We start from the raw sequence: 24671 nt of genomic DNA, 5'->3' as shown, positions 1-24671 counted from the left end.
GTACAATTGTTTCTTATAGAAATATTTTAAAGTATATTTTTTTAAAAAAAAGAACAAATCGCTTTAGGCATTTTCCTAGCAGAACTACCCGCAGTCATATTCTGCGTTTAGAAAGAACTTCTTAAATTTCCCTTGTTTTTTCCATCTGAGGGCATTTAGACAGGAAGATCTATTGAATGATTGAATGATGGTGAATGAATTGAATGAATGATAAATCTATTGATAGGCATTCAATAGGATATCTCCTGATTTCTAAAAATATAGCAGGATGCTCCACCCAAAGGAATGACCTTCACGAGTCTATTAAACACAATTTAATAGACTTTAGTGCTGAATGGCTATATCTTGTTTTCACTACAGGCTAAGCTTGAAAGAGGGTGCACCCAAGATGCTCTCTGCATCTTCATTTTAGCCAAACTATAACCAAGCATGTCACTTCTCATTTCTTGCATATGGTTATCGAACTAAAACTAGATAATAACCACTGTTGCTGTTAATCAATGTCTATTTAAACCATTTTAATGACATTGGGAGTGTGTTTGATGATTATCTCCTGGGTTTGTTAGTAAAATATACTAGCTTTGAACTAATTCTTCCTAGTGACTTTAACATGGCATTGAATCCAGTGAAGAAGCCTTTTACTTCCTCTGTTTTTTTTTTTAATTATCTGTTGGTCACTTTTATTTCCAACCTGCTTTCTTGAAAGATAAGGAAAATAATTACAGGGATAGAGATTAGCTAATTAGAATTGGGTTTGTTTGTTTTTAAATTCTAATTGGATCAGTTAAAGGCGATTCCTAAGACAAAATCCTCTAGAGTGGAAGTGGGTGGAAGTGCTATCTCAAAATGTATCCAACAGAATAGTTGGTTTTAAGTTTGATTTTATCATGATAGGGATCATTTCTCTCTTAACCTGAAATTATATTATAAGGTTTCAGATTTCAAGGCCAGAGCACAGTTGTGCATATGAAACTATCTCGGTCAAGAAACTAATCAAGGAGAGAAGCAACCTAGAACTAAGGAGAAATTTCCTGACAGTTAGAATAATTAACCAGTGGAACAACCTGCCTCCAGAAGTGGTGAATGTTCCAACACTGGAGGTTTTTAAGAAGAGATTGGACAGATATTTGTCCAAAACGGTATAGAGTTTCCTACCTGAGTAGGGGGTTGGACTAGATGACCTCCAAGATCCCTTCCAACTTTATTATTATTGTTATTGTTGTTATTAAGAATACTCAATAGCCACTTTCCATTTTTTAAGCTTCCTTGTAGTCTCTCAATGCCCTGAAGCTAAGGCTATCAGAAAAAATATGATTATTGGATTGAATCTAAAGAAAAATTGAAAGACACTACTGAAAAAAGGAAAACTAAAAAAAAGAAATTATTAATTAGAAGAAGCTAGTTGAAGCAACAAACAATCAATATTCCACATATTTTCTTTTGTTTTTTGCAATTTTTGAACTACTCTTCAGCCAAAAATGCCTCTAGGGTAGGATGCTGATTTCAACTGAGACATGGATAGAGCCTATTCAGAACTAACATATTTGGTGATGGCTATAAAACATTTATTTGGTTGGTCTTCCCTATCTGTTTCTGAGGTATCTGTCCTCATAGCAGAACTAAAGAATAATAAAGTCATTTGAGGGAAGGGGAAGGGAATTTAATCTTGACAGAACCGTACTAAAAAGCAAATTTTGACTGGTGGGCTAGCATACTAGCTATCTTCTATTACCTCATTGACCTGTCCTTTCAGATTCATGGCTAGTATCAATCTCTAACTTTAAAAAGGTAGTAAATTGGCCTGACCAATTTATGTCCAAACAGCCTCCTGAGCATTATTAGTAAATTAAAATCCAGGCATCTATATAAGAAAGTTGTTGACGGGCTGACTCAATATAATATGTTGCCAACTTTCGGTCTGGACGGGAGCTCAATCAATGCATCATTTGGTGAAGAAGTACTTAGATTACCTTTAAAGCTGTCTCTCTGCTGTCTTTATTTATCTGAAGGTGGCAGACAGAGAAGAGACATGATGGGGAAAAGTAACAACAACAAGTCCCTACGGAACACCCAGTACTTTGATTAATCATTATTTATTCATGTTAGGTGCACCATGCTGCTAAAGAAAAAAAAACAAGTAAGGCTAAATACTCAGTCCCCTCCTCTTTAATTGATTTTATTCATTTTATCCTTCAGGGTTGGCAAACAAAGCTGTACCTCTCTTTTTCCATGCTCATAATTGAGTTTTGTCACAGGCTGGCCTGGGGCAGACTTTTCAAATGCCAACCCCATTTTGTAAGAAAGAAAAAAAATGACTGTTAATTATAACAAACCTAAAGTGCTTGTGTTTACTAAGAGCTATATTAATTGTAATCATAATAGGAAGGCAAATTATACCATCATTGAACAAGTTAGGCACCAAGTACTTCTGGGTGCCTTTTCCAGCCATTTTCAGCATGGAAGGATCATCGCTGTTTAGGCCCAAAGCTGTTCTGCTAGCTGCAGAGGCCGTACATTTGTACTTGATACAGTGAAATTATTCAGAGTCTCCATGCTCAGCCTTTTGCTCTGTGACATACCTCTGTTAGTATAAAGGTTTAAGAGCTTTAGAAGGAATCCAAACTAAATTGTAAAGAGCTATGCTTCACATGCCAGATGTGATAAATGCTCCCTTTCATCTGAAATTTGATCTTTCTTCTGCAGGGGCTTGCATGAGAATCTGCTATTAAAATTGCAGCTCAAGCTAATCTTCACAGTGGAATCTCTGATCCCCCTTCTTCTTTAAAAGTCTGGGTTTACCTGGAAGAAAGGCATAGGTGGGGCTTTTCAGCCCAATTCTTAATCCAACAATAAAATAAGAAAGCAAGTCAAAGAGGGGAAAAAGGATGTTCTTTGAAATATTCTGTAAAAGTGTTTCTATGCATTCTTCAAAATGAAAAAGGTCTTCTGCAGTCATGACATAAGCCTAAGACTGAATATCAGGCTTGTCAGATGCTATATTTTTTCTATCCTGCTCTATGGAGTAAAGAGTTGGTCTCTGACAGAAGGCCACCTGAAGAGACTAGAAGCATTTGAAATGTGGATTTACAGGCGGCTGTTACGTATAAGCTGGGTTGACAAGATCAGAAATGAGGAGGTGATAAGCTGCCTGTGAAAGCCAAGGGAAATCATCAAAACAATTAAAAAATGAAAATTAGAATATTTCAGACATGTGATGCGACACCCAGAAAAATACAGCATACTCCATTTAATCCTCCAGGAAAAGATTGAAGGCAAACAAAGTCCAGGCGGAAGAAAAACATCATGGGTTCAAAATCTAAGGGACTGGTTTGGACAAAACTCAGCAGCACTTTTTTGTGCGGCTGCTGATAAAAACAGGATCACCAATATGATCGCCAATGTCTGATAACGGATATGGCACAAGAAGAAGAAGATGCAAAAGGTCTTTTACTTTTGTCAGCTGTTTTGTTAATATTATAGTTGTCTTTCAAGGAGAGCATTCTCATTTGCTAATGGTTTGCTCTATTAGTGCTCCTGAGGAATTCCCCCCCCCTCCGCTAGTTCATTTGTCTACAGAACTATCAGTTGGAATTCCAATTGTTGTCCAAAAGTAATTATAGGAAGGATTTGGATCTAATTTTGGGACTATCTACTTGGTGGATACTTTTGATTTTTAGTTAGATACCATTATGTATATTACTCTTCTATAATGTTTTTATTTTGTTACTTGCTTTCTTATGCTCAGTGTTTGGGGTTTTGTTTTCTGAGTGTATTGAATTTTTTTTTAAAAAAATACTTTGATATAAATCCAAAGCCAATTTATCTTGCTTCCCTAAAATGGGATTACTTTTTCTGTGTAAAATAGTGTCTACCTAGTCATAATCTTGGGAAATTTCTCCTTTTGAGTTTTGATATTCATCAGATTCATCTTTCTAAAGTGGGCAGGAAATAATCACCAATACAGTTCTTATGATCAGATTAAATTTATTGGATGCCTGAGAGTGACTGATGACAATCATTATAATTAATCTTGTGTTACAGTCACTAAATGAATGGTTGTAAATCAAGGACTACCTGTACTATAAATTTGTTTAAAAATTAATCAGAATAAATTTGCTTCATTATGCCATTTCTTTATTTAGGCTTTTCAACCAGCTGCTACAGTTTGAGACAGCCATATCTTTCCTCTTGCTTCTATCATCTATAATTTTTTCGTAAAAAAAAAATAGCATTGAGAGTAAAAGGGTATGTTTAATGTAGGTGTAGACAAATATAGTATGTTATCTAAATTCCACTTTCTCAGATTGACTGGCACCTGAAATGCAGAGTTTTGACCCTGGGTGCTTACTAAGAAATAGTCACACTATGACTATGCTACCATACATTTGGAACCAAACTGAAGTGGATGCCAGGATTAGCAATAAAATGCATGGTAATGCATGAAGCCTCCCTAGATAATCCATTTTACTGAAAATTTCATTATTTAGGCTCCACACACAGCAGAAACAACTCCTTCAATTTATTGCCCTCTTAAAAAGCTAAAGGCGGGATAAGCATCTCCCATTTGGCTACATGTCGCTATGTTACCCCCAGCTTTATAGAGGAAAGACCTGGCAATGTTTTCTGCTTAGATTGGTAAAAAAAACAACAACAATGCACACCACATACATTGTGTTTATTATATGTTATTGTGCACTAAAAATTAGTCATTTCTGACTTTGAAATATTGAATAATTAGGTCAACATAGCATACATATCTATTGAAAACCAAGCTTAATAGCCATATAAGTTTTTGAAATGATAATTCAGAATATTCTAAACAACCAAAAAGTCTCCTTTTCAGTGTCAGTGCTTTAGATTAAATATCAAAGAAAATTCCCTGACACTAAAGGTAACATTTGAATCAGTTATAAACTAAATCGAAAAAGAAACAGCTGATTCTTTACAGGATGCTTCTTTCAAGATTAGAACAGTAAATTTAGCCCGGAATAATGAAACTAATGGAATCAAAATCAGTTATTCCAATCAATATATTCCAAATAAAAACTGACTGTAACATTTTGGGGCAATGGAAGTTCCTGAGCATTCTTCAAATGCTGTCCTAATTCGAATATATATTTCAGTAAAGAAGCCTGTTTCTAAACCAGATGTCTCTCATTTTCAGGAAAATATTTTTTAAAAAAATTGTGATTAGTACAGAATCACTCAGATAACACTTGCTTATTTAGAAGTAGAAAGAGATCTGCCACTAGTCCAGGGCTCACTAATTGTGGACTCATAGTTTCCCAGGATTGTAAAATCAAAATTTAAAAATTGATATATATGGAGAGCAATCCAGATAGAAAGCATTTAACTGTTGGGAGATCCAGGTTCTAGTATTGTCTAAATCAACTACATCACTTTGGGTCAGACAGTTTCTCCCAGGCTAAAATCAGAAAACATCTGTCTACCAGTTCATATTAGTACCTGTAATGTACTGAGCTTAAACTGGGAACAGGTGCAGGAAGCTGCACTGAGACCTTTAGCAGACCACGTGGCCTGCTAGCCAGACTTGGTGTCTGCAACGGCTGACTGGGATGCATTTGAGTGGGAGAATATGTTGCATTCATTGGCTGACACCGCCCTAAGCTGAATGTATAAATAGGGGCGGAGCCATCTTGTTCTGAGTTCTGTTTTGCCTTCAGTAGAGAAATACCTGTTTTACTACTCCTGCCTCTTCAATGCTGGACCCAGCAAGAAACAGAACAGTACCAACAAAGAAGAATATTTGTAGCTCAGGTTTGAAATGAAGGGTCCTTGGTGCTCTCTGAGCTAGATTGTTTTCTTGCAGATGTTTCATTACCCAAACTATGTAACATTATCAATGCTCACTGTAGTTTGGGTAATGAAATGTCTGCAAGAAAACAAGCATGCTCAGAGAGCACTAAGGACCCTTCAATCCACATTAAACCAGTATGGTAAATTATGGTCTACAACCTTCAATGAAGGGGTTTTTATTCTGCAGTGCGTTTGTTTGGGCTAGTCTCCATAACAATATGAGCATATTTGTCCCAACTCTCTTTGGCGTGGTTTACTCCATTTAGACTCCAATATAAGTTTTTAATGTAAAGTATCAATTTGTTATTGTGGTTTCTGATCTATTACAATGCTGTAAATTGGAAGAGATCAACTTTCTTTAAAGGAAAAAGTAATCCATTTATATAAATATGATTTCAAACATTCATAAAGACTCAGATATGAAGAAATTATATCTTGGTTAGCAGTGCTTTTTTTTGTAAGAAAAAAGGTGCCAGAATTCAGCCCTCTCCCCCCCCCGCCAGGCTATTCCTTGATTCGCAAACTTTTGTTCCCCTCCCAAGGATTGCCATGCTAAGGTGGATGGGATGGGCGGGTATTACAATGACTCAGGAACTGACAAAACAATAATACTGTGTGTCTAAGCATATTTATGCAACAGCATCCCTTCTCAAACAACACTACAACTCCTGGCAGACTTTGCTGGTTATTTATACCCATTGAGCCAAGAGGGAAGACGGAGGTGGGCAGGGTTACTGCTGTTGCCATAGCTGTATGAGTGACATATAGGATTGGGGGCAGTTCTACAATGGGCCGTGAGTCAGTCGGGGGGGGGCGCTTGGGGCTGATGTATTGCCAAGGGCTGGTCTAAGAGAGTGGTCAGTGTTGGGCCTTTGGCCTGTGCAGCCAACTAACTTGATTGACAGTTTGAGGGCAGGAGGGGACCGTAGGGATCACCTTTCACCGCCACGTTCTATCTCAGCATCTCAGGAGCAACCACAGCATCTTCTAGAGACCCTCCTTCCCCTCACCGTTTTTCTTACTTCCTCTGGGCTGGGGTTCTAGGTCAGTCGCTCTCCTCACGCAAGGTCCAGCAATGTCCGGGCTGCTGGGGCAGTTGTTCGGGATTGGCCCAGGGGAGAAAGGCGGCGGGAAGAGGCCTTCTCCCCAGGAGGCCATTCAGAGGCTTAAAGAGACTAAGGACATGTTGAGTAAAAAACAGGAGTTGCTAACCTGCTTTTCAGCTCTGACGTGTTTCTCTTCTGCTGCAGGGAAATGGACTTTGTGGGACTAAAAAAAGTTCAATCAGACCTTTCAACTCCTTGTGAGATCTTTTTTTTTTCTCAAGAAGTTGGAACTTTTTTTAGTTCCACAAATTCCATTGAAAAAAGGCGCCAGAACGCCGTTCCGTGCATTCTATGACCAAAAAAAGCCCTGATGGTTAGTATTGATCTGCTGTTAATTAACAGTTCCAAGTCTGGTGTTTTTTGTTGTACTTTCAATTAAAATGCATCATTCATTTTAATATTCTCCTTTCTGACAAAGATACCAAAAACGTAAATTACATAAAATGATAAATATATTAAAATTAAATAGCTGAGCTAGAAACCCCACGATTGTGATATATTTCTCAAATAATTCTCTGTTGAAGGAATGTGAACACTGCTGTTGAAAATAATTCAGGAATATTTGCTGTGCTATCTTTCTGTTGTACCCTTTATTCAATATTTGGGGGTGCATTAGCACCCGGGAGCTGCATTTGATATATTTAATTGTTTGGCTAGAATATATTGCTTAGAGCAAGCCTCTTGCAGGTGGGATAGATTATTGAGGTCAATTTACCAGCCTTCTGGGGTGGGGGGAAATCCAATGTTTTTAAAACAATATCTTCCAACTCAGCACAGCAGCACAGTCCTGTTTTTCCCTTATCTCCTATATTATTCAGGTGATGCAGTGACAGGTAATCATTGTACTATGGCTTAACAGAATCTAAATTATAGTTTTGGGAAAGGTTAGCTAAGTGCACGGACCTTCAGTTCTTCTGAAATAGCTCAGACAAAAGGCTTATAACGGAGATCAGAAAAATGATTTAAAATTCTTTCTGTACAGGATTCCACACTTAATTTCTTACATTAAATGCTGAAATACCACATCTGGCCCAAATGGTGATTGGAAGAGTAATATCAAGCTTAGGATGTTTGGATCAGTACTGCTACATATGATGAGATGCACCACTTCAGTAATAAAAATGAAGGCACTGAAAACAAAGGTGCCAAAATCTCAGAAGCTTCGTGATTCTAACGTCATGCAACATTAAGCATAAAATCTGGGGTTGAATCAGTCATGTCTGCCAAGAAGCATAGTCCTATGGGTGACTATAGAAATTGCATGAATGGATGAGTGAATGAATGAATGCAGTCCTTCACTTACAACCTTTCATTTAGTGAACAGTCAAAGTTATAATGGCACTGAAAAAGTGACTTATGGCTGTTTTTCACACTTACAACTATTGCTGCATTCCCAGAGTCATATGATCAAACTTTGGATGCTTGGCAACTGGCTCATATTTATGATGGTTCCAGTGTCCCAGGCTCATGTAATCATCTTTTGTGACCTTCTGACAAGCAAAATCAATGGGGAAGCCAGATTCACTTAACAGCTATATTAGTAATTTAACAACTGCAGTGATTTACTTAACAACTGTGGTAAGGAAGGTTGAAAATAGAGCAAAACTCAACCGTCTCACTTAGCAACAAAAATGTGGGGTTCAATTGTGGTTGTAAGTCAAGGACTATCTTATATGGGGTTGGGCAGTTCTGTAGCTTTGCACTACACCCAAGGAACTGCAGTGCTTCTGGGCCTTATTAACACTACTTTGGTGGAATAACCTGGCTGGTTGTTTAGCTGAAGATGTGCCTCCCCCAACTGCAAGAAAAAGTATTAGCAGTCTGAAGTCGTGACAGTGCTTGCAGCAGCTATGTGTGACCAGTAAAGACACACAGAGATGGCTATCCTTGGAGAATTCAATCAATGATGTTGGGTTTCTACCTATTCAGCCAGCTCTCCCCCATCTTTCTCTGTTCTGCTTGACTCATGGTTGGGATTGGTTAACAAATATCCCTGCATTAGTAATATCATTTCATAAACATAGATAATTATAATATCACTGTGTTTGCCAAATGGCTGTGATTACTCATGTCACCATTTCCAGAACCAAATAGTGTCCCAGAGTAATTGGAGAAAAAGGTTAGCTAATAATCAGAAAAACATTGAAAAAGGATGGGAAATATTTAGGAAGATTAAGGAAATGTTTCAACTTATCCAAAGCACTAATTCAACCGAGACCCTGAAATCAATAAATAGTGAATATTTTCTCCAGCTGTTGCAGCAATGCACCAGTAAATATTAATGATTCTTAATACTTTTGATTTTAAGTAGAAGTAAACATTGTAAAATATTTCATGGAAAATATAATTGTCAGTATCTCATCTGCTTAATAAATGATACTTAGGAACATTTATTATGGTAAAGTTATTTTTTCTTATAGGTCATTTATTTTGAATGGTTTTTTTTAAAAAAAACAGCTCTGTTTTCTGTGTTATACAAATAATCGTTGCAGTGATGACAGTTGCAATGAAAGGCACATTACATGTAAATGAAAGTAATAGTTAATAGGAGACCATTAAAACACTATATAATGATAAGCAACAGACAATACAGAAATTGTATCACAATGAAATCAAGGAAAAATTCAGAATTACCTTGCAGCTCATGAGTTCAATAACACCATGCACATTTTAATAAAGAATAGTTATTCATTCCGAAAGCCAGTGTTAGTTTAATTTGATTTTTATTTATATTAGGCAGCTAGAGATTGGAGAATTGAATTTGACAAGTATGACCTTTTTCCCAGAGGAAGAACTTTGAAAGTTGCTCTTATTAGGAAAAGACAGAACTCTTCTCAATTAAAAAACTGTTGGCATTGCATAGTTGGGGAATGAATTATATCGAAAGCTTGCCTCATTTGCTCTTGCTCTCTTCCCTGCTCTTATAAGTAGAATATAGAAAAATCTAGTGGACTTCCGATTAGGCATTGCAGCATAATGGACACAGGAAGATGGGGCTCTGTGTTCCATGTTTGATTTTGCCCTGCTAGGGACCCTAAAAAGTCACCCCAGAGAGGTGACAAAGAAGGAGGGGGCCCTTGTTGATCATGGAGGGGTGGCAGCCCTTCCTCTGGAACCAAGGAAGCCCCCCAAACCAGCAGGAGAAAGATTGGCTACATTCATGTGGCCAGTCAGAAGCTGCTGACAACCAAAGATGAGCACTAACTACCAATTTTTGAGAAATGTGGATGCTCAAAATAGATTTTATTCTATTTTTATGACCTTAATACTACTTTCCTGGAAAAAAAAGAATGCCCAAAGCAAAGAATCCTCCCCGATGAGAGAGGGAAGGGAAGTTTTTGCCCTGCTTCCTCAGGAAAAGAAAAGCGGTGAATTAATTGCTTTGGGGGGAAATAGAGAAAACTACAAGATCAATTTGGAATTAATACAGATATATAGCTTTGAAATTTGGGGACTAAAAGTACCTTTGAGACTTTTTAAAAAAATATATTTGAAAGTCTGTAAAATAGGCTTGGATTTGGAAAGCTGGAAGATGGTGTCAGGACATCTAGTGGCGAATCATGGCACTACAATTTATTATACTTAAAGGAAACTTGACTTGAAGCCCGGACTTAGATAAGACTCTTTGTTGTTCCTGGAAACTTTCATTTTTACAGACTGTAGCTGGGAAAATGGAAAAAAAAACTCTTGGGCTGCTTATCTGGGTTGGGGATCCTATTGGACTATAAAGACTACATAAAAAAACGAAATGGGTGTTCCATACTTAGCCGCAAATGGTAAAAAAAATCTTTAACACTTGTCCCAGCTTGATATAGCAGCAAGAAAATGTTAATCAATCTCAGAAATAAATTATTTCTATGTTGAAATCAATTCAAGAGACAATTGTTTTATTTCATGATGAGAAATAAACATAAATGAGATAAAAGAACAATTTTCTAACCTAAACTTACAAATCAGACAATGACTACAAAGAAGGAACTAGTAAGCCAGAAAACAGAAGGAACATTAGAAGAAACGGATCCAAAGATGGAGGACCTAAAGGAAGGAATTAACAGACAGATACAGACAAATGAAAAATTAGAAGATGCAGTGATAACACTGGAAATGGAAAAGATATTTTACTTGTCAAGATCTCAGAACACATTTGAGGATAAGGAAGAAGAGCTGATTGAACAGATGATGAAGCTGTTAGGAGAAATGCTGAATATTGACAAACAAGAAATGAAAAGAAAAACTGAAGAAGGATGGAGGCTGTTTAATGAATATAAATTGGTTGAACGTTCTTCCAAAAATACTTCAAATTATCTTCCTCATTCCAAACAATATATAAAAAACAGGAAGAATTACTTGATGATTCAAATGCACTGACTTAGAAAGTTATTGGGCAAAGGAAGAAAGCTAGAGTAAGACTGAAGAAAACAGAGGTTTTGACCTATTAAATGGGATATTACACTATTAAACAGATGTTTGAATATGATTAAGAAAATAGATAACTGTTAGAAATAAAAGTATTATAATTAGAAGGATAGGATTTGTAACTAGGATTTGTAACTTTGTTATGAGATCGGAAATAAGAAAATTTTAAAAGGGTTTGAATAAGGGAAGCTTTTGATTAAACAAATATAATTTATTATGAGAAAATTATTAAAAATATAAAATTATAGAGATATTTTAAACATTGATGGGAAATTAAAATTTTAAAAAAGCAGGAAAAACAGAATATTGATTGAGCAAATGGATTTTAAGTGCAAATACAATTGAGATATGTTCTGGCTAGAAAAGATATTATAAACTGAAACTACTGATATTATGTATAATACCAGAAAAATGTGATGAAGATGTCTATATTTAATTGTATATGTATTAACAGTAACAAGAATTGTATTTGCCCAGAGTGGAAAAATGCATACCACCGGAAGAAGATAGGACCAAGGAAACACTGGACGGTGTAGTATTGGAACTAGACTGAGAAAGTTAATATGTAATACCACTGTATTACCAATGGACCCGGACAACACGTTGTTGTACTCATGATTAGAAAATTAGAAAATTAATAAAATATTTATATAAAAAAATAAAAATCTAGTTCAAAATAATTTTTAATTTTCCGTTTCAAAATAAATTAATAGGATAGTAATCTAAAGTGAAGAATGTGGACATCAGTAATTGGTCTTGATTGATTCTAACCATTGGCCAGTGTAGCAAAACTTCATGGTTTATGGCCAGTCCTCCAGCATTATCTCACTATACCATCTTCTACATGAAAACCATAGATTTATGTTAGAATTCAAATGAGGTCAATAAAGAACAACAGTTATTTAAAAAATAGTTGAAAGCTTTAAAACAGGGGTGTCAAACTCGCAATGTCATGTGACGTGTCACAACGTATTGTGATTTTTTTTTCCATTACCGGCAGTGAGGTGGGCATGGTTTCGGCATGATGCATCAGGCCTGCAGGCCGGCAGCTTGACACACTTGCTTTAAAAGTTTACTAGCTAGTCAGATGTGTGAATGATTTTTTTTTTTAAAAAAAATACATTTGAAATCTATATATGAAACTTATGTGAACTTCCATTAGACTTTCTGATGGCTTGTTTAACTGACTACTGTCTTCCAGATTCTCAGATAACTTACTGTTTGAGACAGATGCTACAATCTTATAAGTAGGATGGTGTTGTAGGGTTACAATGCTACACATGCATTTTTAAACAGACCTACCATATCTGGGCTGCATAAAATCAAAGTGATCACTAGATGGCAATCAACAGTTAGGGTTGTCTGCACCTTGTTGCTGACATTTAGTTGTGTGCTTGCTTGTTTGCATCCTAGATAAAGTAGTCTTAGTCTTATAAGTATTTTTAAATCTTCTACATAAATGTGGACGCAATCAAGTTATTAATTTATTATCATCTGTCAGTTTCCAGTTTATTCTTTTAGAAGTTAATTTCCGGCGCATTAATTTAGTGAAGGTAGATATAGCTGGCTGTGGCCATTTCATCAAATCCCCAGACACTAGACTCTCCATTGATCTCATTGTCCAAAGAAAGACTTTAAATAAATGTTTAAAAGCAATGTTGAATCTGTTTTTCTATCTAAAAAAAAAAAATAATTGGCAGTTCTAACCTTATCTTGTCAGTTATTCTTGATGGATAAAATGCAAAAGCTTTCTTGAATCGTGTGAAACTAATCAATTCTCCATCACCTCTAGCTGATCCAGATGAATGCTTGAGAATATGTTTTCTAATCAGGAGGGGAATGGTCTTAACAAGAATTTGGCAATCAGCAGTAGTCAATGGTATTAGCCTGCCTTATAGCTGCCACCAAAGATTTCCTGCTTGCTTATTCAAGAATTGTTGTAATTAATGTTTGTCTCGTTCCTTTGGCAAGGCAGTTCTTACTGAATGCTCCTTGAAATGTCTCTTGCACACAGTGGACTTCAGCAGATTCTAGAAGGATTTACTAAAGTTTGCAAATCCCCAAATTTTAAGACTGCTCTTCACACTCAAATTACATTTTGTTTTTAATTATGCAAAGTGCTGCCATTATGAAACTGCACACACACAGACACACACAGAGAGAGACATACCCTACTTTAGAAAAAGAAAAAAGTTTTGACTATTCTTCACATGACACCTGTCTTTAATTCTGTGACATTGCAGGTATCTGCAATCCGATGTGTATGCATGGTGGGAGATGCAGCAGGCCCAATGTTTGTGACTGCCCATTTGGCTGGAAAGGAAAACACTGTAGTATGCGTGAGTCTGAATCTCTTTTGATTCAAAGATGCTATTTGTTGATCATTTCAAGTGCACCAGCATGAATTGTAATTGTTTTAAAGTTAATTATTTAGTTTTGCTTTTTCAGGATTTTGAACAGGGCTATGTTTTGGTCATTTAAATTAATACAACATTTTAGGCTTCCCAGTGTAAAAATAAAAGTCCTTCATTTCTGTCTGGCAAAAAAACTGTCAGTCTGTTAGGCAACTGCAGGCCTGGGAAACTGGGAGATGAGTGAATAGCAGAGGTAGCTCTGCTATTTTAACTTCCCTTTGTCTATTACTCTTTGTTTTAGCTTGATTTTTATAGTTTTTGATTTATTAACTGAGTTTAGCTCTGTTGTATGCCAGCCAGAATTGTTTATTTTGCGATGGTCAGTTTATAAATTGGTTTAATAAGTAATAAAGAAACACACATGTCCGAATATGAACATTTCTAAGGTTAGATGGCTGTTTTTGTTTGTTTGTCTGTTTTTGTCTTCACCTCAGTCATTTAAGCTTTGGGTAGCTGGTGTCATAATGAATTTTTGATGATCTCTCAGCCAGGGAAGGAGGATATCATATGCAAATAATGGTTTTTAAAAAAATCTTAAGCAACTGCCCTTGCCTAAAAGATTGTTTACATGGTAAACAAGGCTACTTTGCAACAGCTCTGCCACTCAGCATCCTACAAAGGGCACTGATCTGATTAAAGCACCATTTAATATCTTCATGTTCAATCTGAAATTAATGGGTTACTCTGTTAATCACTCAATCAATTAAGGATTTCAGGACCTAATAGAAAATGAAAATTTAATGACTAGGGAATCTGCCTTTGGAGCAAATCCATGATGAAACTAGAAGTCAGAGTAGCAGAGATTAAGGGGGGAACTTGCTAATCATGGACATTTCAGAATGCTAATAGCCTCATGAAAAATGCTCATTAAGCTCTTTTGAGATCAAGCTATTTTGAAAATAATTATAGGAAGCTAAGACGACATTCACTTAGTAAAGTGACTTAGAACTCATGGGCCATTATAAAGATCTTATTTCCTCTCTTCACCTTTATTTATTTATTTTTCAGCTGTGTGTTTACCCAGCTGCATGAATGGAAGTGAATGTATAGGGCCTAATGTTTGCCAATGCTCAGAAGGATGGGCAGGCCTCCTATGCCAAATTCGTAAGTAGTTTTTGAATATAATTGTCTTTAGTCTGCTTTTGTCTCTGTTTAAAAAACTTGTTCTGCCTATGAATGGATGCAGTTTTGCTTTGTTCCATATTATTTTTTAAAAAAAGAAGACAAAGTTATGTTCATATTGTTTATGAAAAAAAATGGAAATATGGCTGAGTTAAAAAAAACACATTTTGATATAAAATAAGTCAGATCCCATAGGTACCACTGCTTCTAGGATTGAGAAGACTATGCTATTTTGTCTTGCAGCTGTTAAAGATGAGTAGGAAAAAAAAAGTAGCAATCCCAGCTCAGTATCATAAATATGGTTAATTAGATTGGGTTTGAAATTTAGCAGTTCAAGAGCTAAGCATTCAAAGGCTTTTGCCATGATGAATAAATTTGTCTGTTTGGCTTTGTCCCCTATCATCATCATCATCATCATCATCATCTCTCATTGTAAACTACCTCAGGATTTCTCCTAATGGGAAACAGTGTGAAAATGTTTCGAATAAACAAATAACACAATTTATATTTTGTTTCTGGATTAATGTTTTGATAAGTTCTTGTCAAAAATGAATTACACATTTTTTTTTTTACCTTTCCTTCCATCCAATTAATAAATACTAAATAAGAAAAATACTGGAATGTGTAAGAATGTTTGGGATCTACATTTTTGAGCACATGGAATTGAGCTAACCCTGCTGTAGGTTTTAGGTGAATTTATAGATGATTCCAGTTTATTGGCTTTTACATTCAAGACTTTCTTGAGAAGTTTGAGACATTGGTTTGAAATGAAAACTGTCTTATTAGAAATCTGTAGAATTTGGAAATTTTAAATTATGCCATACTAGTCTTAGTTAGATGATCATCAGTGAATGTACAAGATAGAATAGAATAAAATAGAATAGAATAGAATAGAATAGAATAGAATAGAATAGAATGGGACCTTAGAGGTCTTCTAGTCCAGCCCCCCACTTAAGCAGGAGTTGGTTATTACTTTGGCACAAGGTGGCAGATAACAAATCAAATCAAATATTTTCCTGTAGAAAACCTGATTTAATCGTCACTTCTGTTAAAAAAATGATCTAAGCCAAATTGAAATTTCCTTTTCCTGCATCTAAAGATACTAATACTGCAGAATACATTCTATCCCTGGAGGAATGAAATTAGTGGAATTTGTATAACTTAAGTAGAGTGTTAGAATGCCAGGGTTTATCAAAAAGGCATCAGTTAATTTACAGTTACTATCCATTATATCAAATAGTAGTTGTAAATTAACTGATGTCTTTTTCACAAACCCTGCCATTCTAACAGTCTACTAAAGTTGCATATCCTCAGTAAAGATTTTTTTCAAAAAGTTCTACTAATTTCATTATACATTACCTCAAATTGTATACCATTTCTCAAAACCAATTTCACAAAGGATGTGGCTAAAATCTTTGCTCTAGTTTTTTCTTTCATTTTTTCAACCCAAAATATATGGTTCTTTCTTTTCTTGTAGAGGCACAGTTTTAAGTGATAACTTTATAGTTTAATATCATGTTTGTCTATTTGGAAGTAAGCCCTATTAAGTACAGTGAGACTAAGTTAGACCTACTGCTAGCTCCAATTTTAATTTGAAGAACTTTCTTCAATGTGCCCTGAATAAACAATCATATTTATACTCAGAAACAAGGCCTATTATATTCAACCAGTCTTTCTCCGAAGTCATTTTTCATAGTTTTAATGGCCTGATAGGAATTTTAAGCATGAGCAAGGAAAAGACATTTCCTTCTTCCATTTTACTCACATAAGTCAAATCAAGTTAAACATGCTTACAATTTGTTATATTGGATTGGTAAAATGTAATTTCATTATTACACTATGCAGAAAAGACACAGAGAAGTCATGAGCATCGGTATTGCTGACCAAGATAATTCTTCTGTTGAAAATAAATGACAGCATACTAATAGAAATCCCAACATTTTTTACTTTCTGCTGCCACCTTATCTAGGACTGAATTCTCTCAATAACTCCGCTTATGGTTTGATACGATGCATATTACTGCTGAGAAATCCTGTGAAAGAAGCGTATGGTAGCGCATACGAAAAGTTTAATTTGAAATTGTTAAAACAGGCACATCTTTTTTCCGTTCTTGCATGGCTGCTTCTGGCTGATTCCACTGGTGCTAGGCAAAATGGCTGTGCATGCACCCACAGAGATAGCCAGAGGTAACTTCCAAAGAAGCCACATGAAAGATGCCATTAATTTAACATATCAAAGAGATAGCCTTTGCATGCCCTCCAATGTGTCCAGAAGCATCTTTGTCAAAAGGATTTTCATAGTCCTAAAATATAAAGTACAGTCCACAGCATCCCTCTTATGTTCACTGAATTAAATACTTTCATGGCTCCAATAATTAGCCCCCAAATTTCCTTGTGAAAATTCATCTTCCGAAAACCGCTTGGATTTGAATTAATTTGTTAAAAAGCTTGCAATGCAATCAGGGGAAAGCAAAAGTCATCCTTACTAACAATATGTGCTGCAGTTTTCACTTTCTCTGTCACAGAACACAGAAGACATTTTCAGGAAGATTAAGTGTTTTAAGTTGAACATGATCGTTATCACTCTTATCTTGAACAATCAGAATTGTTGCTATACAAAATAGCAAAATCACAACCATAAAAATAACAAGGGTAAAAATGAGAAGACTAACTAATCTAAGCAAGGTGAATCATCTAAATATTGGCCGCAAGAGCTAACTGTGGCCAAAGATCAGGAAAAATAGAGGTTAGCTCTTTTAGAGTTTTTTTTTATGACCAAAATCTTCATTTCACTCTTTTTGTTAGTTTGATACAATATGATTTCTCCTGAAGCTTAAGGCAGCTTCTTCTTCTCCTTACAAAAAAAATACTAACTATAAGGTGGCTTGAGCTGACGGAAAGGAATGGTCCAACATTGGTTTACCCAGTCTTAGGAACACCTGTACATAGAATATCAAGCTTATGGTCTCCTAAGTCATTTTTTACGACCTACAGCAGTAGTTTAATGGCATATCCATACCATGGTACTCTTAATCTTTGTCTCACTGGATATATAAAAGAAAAAATTACTTGAGGCCCTCAGGGTAATTAATTACCCTGGCTCTTGTCATTGTGCGATTTAAAACTGTTGCCTTAACTGCACCATGTGATCATGTTTAAGAGTCACATAGCCTAAATCTCTTAAGTTCTATCAATTTAATGGGTTTTTTTGCTTATTATTTTTTGATATATAAAGCCGCATAAATTCTCACAGTGAAGCTTGATACTGAAAAATGTTGCCCATTGGAATAAACGGTAATAATTCTGAAATCCTAAAGTTGGCATTATGATGGAAAATAATCTCTTCCTATTAATGTTGGTTGAGCATCCTTTGGCAACAAGCCTTGCAGTATGACTTCAAATATTAAACAGAGGAACATTTTCAGAACTATATAATGTCAGACACAAAGAATCAGGACCGTTTAGCATAGATTTTACAGCATAGATGATTTATTCAAACCTATACACAAGAATCTAGTCAATTAATGGTCTACACTGAATTGGCACTGAATAAGGGTCAATGGAATTCAAGGGGGGGGGAGGCTGGACTTCAGAGCCCTTCAGCTCTGCCTGCTCTTCTCCTTTACATGTTTTTAAAAAGTATACCTATTTACTACCATTTTAAATTCACATTATGTTACATTTTTGAAGCATTCCTTTATACAAGGCTTAACCAGGACTCATCTATTAATTTATGTAGCTGCCAAGATTTAGTAATTCCAGAACTTATATCAGGAATATCACTTCTAGGTATGAGAGTCCCTCTACCTAAACATCACAGAATATGAGGGAGAAGCAGGTGGCCTCAGAATCACGTTAAATCACACCAGTCTTTGCAACTAGTGACCTATATAAAGTCTGCAGATCCTGGATTCCCCATGCGGTATATGCTGATATTGGTGGACATACTTGACTTTATGTAAGAATGTTTAAATAAAAAATGAAAATCTAGAATAGGCAAAAAAAAGTATCATCCTAGAATATTATCATTACTTCTACTTTATGAGACTACTTATAACATGCTAAAAGATCCCAGATGTGCCTACCTTTATGTGCTTGACCCAAGACTCTGAGCTAAATAATAATAATAGAGTTGGAAGGGACCTTGGAGGTCATCAAGTCCAGCCCCCTGCTCAGGCAGGTAACCCTATACCATTTCGGACAAATGGCTGTCCAGTTTCTTTTTAAAAACTTCCAGTGTTGGAACATTCACTGCTTCTGGAGGCAGGTTGTTCCACTGGTTAATTGTTCTCACTGTCAGGAAGTTTCTCCTTAGTTCTAGGTTGCTTCTGTCCTTGGTTAGTTTCCCTCTGTTGCATCTTGTCCTGCCTTCAGGTGCTTTGGAGAATAGCTTGACACCCTCTTCTTTGTGGCAGCCCCTGAGATATTGGAACACTGCTATCATGTCCCTCCTCGTCCTTCTCTTCATTAAACTAGACATACCCAATTCCAGCAACCGTTCCTTATATGTTTTAACCTCCAGTCCCCTAATCATCTTTGTTGCTCTTCTCTGTACTCTTTCTAAAGTCTCAACATCTTTTTTACATTGTGGTGACCAAAACTGGATGCAGTATTCCAAGTGTGGCCTTACCAAGGCATTGTAAAGTGGTATTAATACTTCACGTGATCTTGATTCTATCCCTCTGTTAATGCAGCCTAGCACTGTGTTGGCTTTTTTGGCAGCTGCAGCTGCAGCTGCAGCACACTGGCTCATATTTAAATGATTGTCCACTAGGACTCTGAGATCCCTCTCACAGTTACTACTATTGAGTTACTACTCAATAGTAGTAATTCAGAAAATTGTGTTCTTTATTGAGTGAATATGCCCCATTCTTTGATGTCTACCAACTTCAGTCTATTGTCCGTCCTTGGCAGTATTCTTCAATAAACAATAAACAAAACCACATATATATTTTGATGGCCCACAGAGAGATATCTTACGTTTGTTTCACTTCAGAAGCCATAGGATATCCAAAAATATATTTTTCAAAGAAAGGGATTTTGTGGGTCCATAGAAAGATAATTTTGTTATGCTGTTTATACTGATCTCTTATTTGTTTCAACTAGGATTCTTAATCTAGGAATCACTGTAAAGTGTGCAGCTGGAGAGAACATTGAATCTACTCTTCTATTTGAAACATCTTATGAAGTTATTAAAACAATGAATAATCAAACATTCTGATCATTAACCTCAGTGCCCTTCTGCTGATTAATATTACTGCAACATAGACCTATATACTAACTTTTTCATTTCCCCTTAGGAACATCTTACTTTCATTCACATGTCAAACTAGTAGCGTTATAATTTTTTTAAGTCTCTTTCTCCTGGTCTGCCCCCTTTGATATACCTCATTCTAGATTTTTCTCTTCATTTCTTTGAGGTAAAGTGCTCAGTGATGATAGTCATTTACATTAATGTTCTGGCCAGCACAAGGGGAAGTCTTTTTATTGATTCTAATTTCAGCACAAGAAGCTTGGCTTAATAATGTAGTCTTTGCCAAGACTATATAGTATAATGTCTGCTTTCCTCCAGGGTTTAATGTTACTTGTAAATACATTTCTGAAAAATTCATCAAGAATTTCCCTTGACTATATTATGTGCTTAATTTTAATTTTCTTTTGAAAATTTTAAATTGTCCTCCCGGTAATATAGATAGAAGTGCATTCTATTGCATTGAATTTCCCTCTTTTAGCATAACACTAATCCAATGCAGAATAATCCCCCAATATGCATTTTAAAGCACACTTTATTATGTTTTATTGACATGTAAATGAAGCTTCTTTTAGCCCACTCTTCTGTAGGCCATGCTTTCCATTTCAAAATGTAATGTTGACCCTATCTGAAGCAGCAAATTGAGCCAAACTCACTCCTGTCGCAATCTTAATCCACCAACAAGTCCAGTGGTAGAATATCTCTCTGAGCCAGTTATTCTCGAGTACAAAGAGAGAGAATGAACAAAGAAAAAACTTAGTCCACCTGATTCTCTTCTTTGCCACTCCTCCACTTACTCATGCATAGCACAACATATTCCAGTCAGTCTTTTCATTTCTCTGTGTATAAAAACAATCAGCCTCAACAACTGATAGTAATTGGATTTCATTATCATGCTTACAGATTTTTGTGAACTACAATTTAATAATGACCCATCATATTTCTGTTCCAGAAATTATCACCAGCCAACTTTAAGTAATATATTTAAACACCACTGTGTGAACATATGGTAGGATTCCATGAAGATTTTGTGGACCTATATATATCACCAAAAGATTAGGTCTTGAGATTCAATTAAAATAGTAATAGGATATGTGGATTCTTCTTGGAGTAATGCCTTATAAATTGGTTGCTCTCTTTTTTCTGTGCCAAAGCAATGTCAAAAAAGCACCCACTGCTAATTAGGATGAAGGGGAGCTGGCTTGTAATCAACAGTCCCATTGCCTTAACTTTTATGAAGGCAGGAAATAAATAAGTTCTAGCAGAATACTGCTGAAATTGAAATAAGGGTCAATCCCATAAATCATATTTACAACCTTAATATTTTTAGATGCAGAAAACAGCTTGCCAGCATTGCTTTCGTTAGTAAATAAATTATATATCTAAATGAGCTTGGAAAGGCAGACCGTATTAGCAAAGAAAATGTCATCATCCTGTTTGTTTATTTTAATGGACTGATAATAGTATAGGCTTTTCAAAGGGTTATTTATTACATATTACATTATTTTAGGCCAGATACGTTAATGGGACTCCACAATGAGAGAAAAGAGGGCAATTTATTGCTTACCAGAAAAGTCTGGAATTTGGTTTTGCTGCAGATTCATTAAAGCGAAAAAAACAAGAAAAGAAATAAATTACAAATCGTGATGGAGGTTTCCTACCTGTTTGTTCAGATCTTGTGAAATTTGCTGCAGCCAATCAGAAGCAGTGCTAGAGCAGAATACAGAGTGTGTATTCCATTATTCCTCTTTGGGCAGGCTCAAAAGTAGAAAAAAAAAGATCCCCCTCGCTGGCTCCTGCTATCCCCTCCTTCTCCCCCCCTCCTCCTCCCCCTTTTTCCTCTTCCTCTAAGGAGCATGCAGATGCGACAGACATGCTACATTTGGCAAGGCCTTAGAATCAGAGAAACAAAACTGATGAGCCTTCATCCCTCTTTTCCAACTCCAAGCTTAGAGATTGAAATGGAATAGATGGTTTTCATTTTCAGCAGCACTTCTTAAGTTTCGAGTGCTTATTTGGGTAGCAGCAGAAGAGCTGTGCAATCCAAGTTGAAGTGCTTTCTGATTGTTTGGCCCAGTGGTAGGAAAAAGAACAATTTCCTGCAGCATTTCCGTTTTTAAGACTTCAATCCCTTATATTTTTAGTTTCTGCTGCTTTCAACTACTCCTTCAGTCTATGCCGCTTTTATTTTGTGATCATGCTGTTATTGTGCGTCGCTCTGAGAAATGTTGATGTAAAGAATAATTTTTTTTTTAAGAAATGATGACTTGCTTTCCCTTTCCAGTTCAGAGACAGAGAAGCCAAATAGATGCTTTAAGATCAAAATATCTATTAGTGCAGAAGCAGAGCAGGTTTGTACAGGTTCCTTTCAAGTATGAGGTAGACGGTGCAACAGTTCGCTTGTAGACACTCTAATGAAATCCAAGCAAACTCCATGCCACCTTCCACTCTGTCAAGCTGAAATGAAATCACGTTGTTATGCTTGCCCGATTTCAGTTCCCCCTTCCCTCAAAACCCTGTGTGCTACCTCATTGTCGCAAGGCAGCTGACACTATCGGGAGAGATAAGTGAAGAATGCCTGGAGTATATAACCCCAGCAGGATGATTCAAGGTGTGAAGGTCATCCCAGCTGTTCTGCTAATGCAAACAGGCATCTATATTGCACAGCAGTGATGTAGGACAATGCTGCAGGCACATGATTTTAATGACAATGGCAAAGGCATCATTTCATACCGAGCGGGAGATGGCAATAGTTAACCACTCCTGTAATTTACTAAAAAAAAAAACCTTTATGATAGAAAATGCAAAAATTGTTGGCAATATAATGCTGGGTGATGGGCCGCTCGGGTCAAGTGACACCCAAGATACTACTGAGGATATCCTGAGGACTTTTCAGGGTGCTACATAATGAGGTTTATGATGTGGCTAGATTAAAGTTTGGTTGCTGATGATGTCGCCAAGCAGAAAAATTTGAAGCTGCAAAAATAGAATTAAGAGTGTGAACATGGAAAGCATGAACATGGGAAAGCTCAACACAGTAAAAGATTACAGGTAGTCCTGTAGTTTTTTTTGTTAAGTGAGACAGTTAAGTGAATTTTGCCCCATTTTCAGTCTTCCTTGCCACAGTTGTTAAGTAAATCACTGCAGTTGTTAAATTAATAACATAGTTGTTAAGTGAATCTGGCTTCCCCATTGATTTTGCTTGTTAGAAGGTCACAAAAGATGATTACATGAGCCCGGGACACTGCGACCGTCATAAATATGAGCCAGTTGCCAAGTGTCTGAATTTTGATCACATGACCATGGGGATGCAGCAAGTGTGAAAAGTGGTCATAAATCACTTTTTTTCAGTGCTGTTGTAACTTTGAACATCACTAAATGTAAGGTGACCAACTTTTTTACAATGAAAAGGAGGACACAAATAAATTGAAGAAAAAAATATCGTAAATAAAAGAAACATTTTATTCATTGCAACAATAATACAGACAACTTGCATGTGCAAAGTTTGCCAGCCGAGTGTTTTGGCACGCTCAGCAGCAATTCCTATTGGCTTTCAAAAGCCAATAGCGGGAGTAGCACAGCTCATGCAAAAGTTGAAAAAAAAATCAAAAAAAGATGCCAGAACGCCGTTCTGAGCATTCTATGAGAAGAAAAAGCCCTGCAGATTAGTCTTCAAATATTGAAAAGGAGGACATGTAGGAGGACACTTTTTGAGGGAGGACAGAACTTACAAAAGGAGGACTGTCCTCCCTAAAGGAGAATGGTTGGTCACCTTACTAAATGAATTGTTGTAAGTTGAGGACTATCTGTACATTTGATTAAGTTCATTGTGAAATCATCAGAACATGCAAACAAGATTTGCTGTTTGGGGTTGGAGATTGGAATGCCAAAATTAGAAATATCAAGGAGAAAAGTATAGTTGGATTCGATGGCCTAAGAAACCCAATTAAAGCAGGGAAACAACTAATCAAAAAATGGTTGTTTTTTTAAGTGTTTTTTAAAAAAGATTGTTTTACAAGTAAGCTCATTATTTTTGTTAAGTAAACTTAACAAAAATAATTTACTTGAGGTACTTGGTAAAAAAACACTTTGGTTTATGGCATGAAATAATTTTAGGTACAACAACAGGAGAGAAAGTCATTACAAGTTTGAATTGAGCCTAAAAAGGAATTTTTCTCAGATCTCTATCACACTGTTTTAGTATAAGCCATCAAAGGTGGCTCTAGCACCACACAGATTGGCAACTATTAATGCCTGACAAAGATCTATCATTCTCTATTCCAAAGTTCACACAAAGTTACTTGTTTGATAAAGATACATCTAACAATTTAAAAAAGTTGTATACAAAGATAGATAGATAGATAGATAGATAGATAGATAGATAGATAGATAGATAGACAGACAGATAGATCTATCTTTATATATATATATATATATATATATATATATATATATATATATATATATATATATATATATATATATATAAATAAATTAACTTTGGTGAAATAATGAATTCCACTGACACAATCCAGATTTAACCTGA

General features: G+C 35.9%; 1 protein-coding gene across 1 annotated transcript in view; it reads left to right on the top strand.

Annotated features, from left to right (window-relative positions):
• The window catches only part of LOC120300344 (adhesive plaque matrix protein 2-like), a 58708-nt gene that overhangs the window by 21244 nt on the left and 12793 nt on the right, over positions 1 to 24671 (top strand). The window contains exons 7-8 of the mRNA XM_039326213.1: positions 13583 to 13678; positions 14762 to 14857. Coding sequence (XP_039182147.1) covers positions 13583 to 13678; positions 14762 to 14857 — 192 coding nt within the window. The remainder of the gene's footprint in view (positions 1 to 13582; positions 13679 to 14761; positions 14858 to 24671) is intronic.

The sequence above is a fragment of the Crotalus tigris genome, unplaced genomic scaffold (assembly GCF_016545835.1).
Source record: "Crotalus tigris isolate CLP2741 ecotype Arizona unplaced genomic scaffold, ASM1654583v1 scf7180000024340.7048381, whole genome shotgun sequence".
NCBI classification, from domain to species: domain Eukaryota; kingdom Metazoa; phylum Chordata; class Lepidosauria; order Squamata; family Viperidae; genus Crotalus; species Crotalus tigris.
The sequence above is the reverse complement of the archived record's forward strand: the minus strand, read 5'-3'. Positions and strand labels throughout refer to the sequence as shown.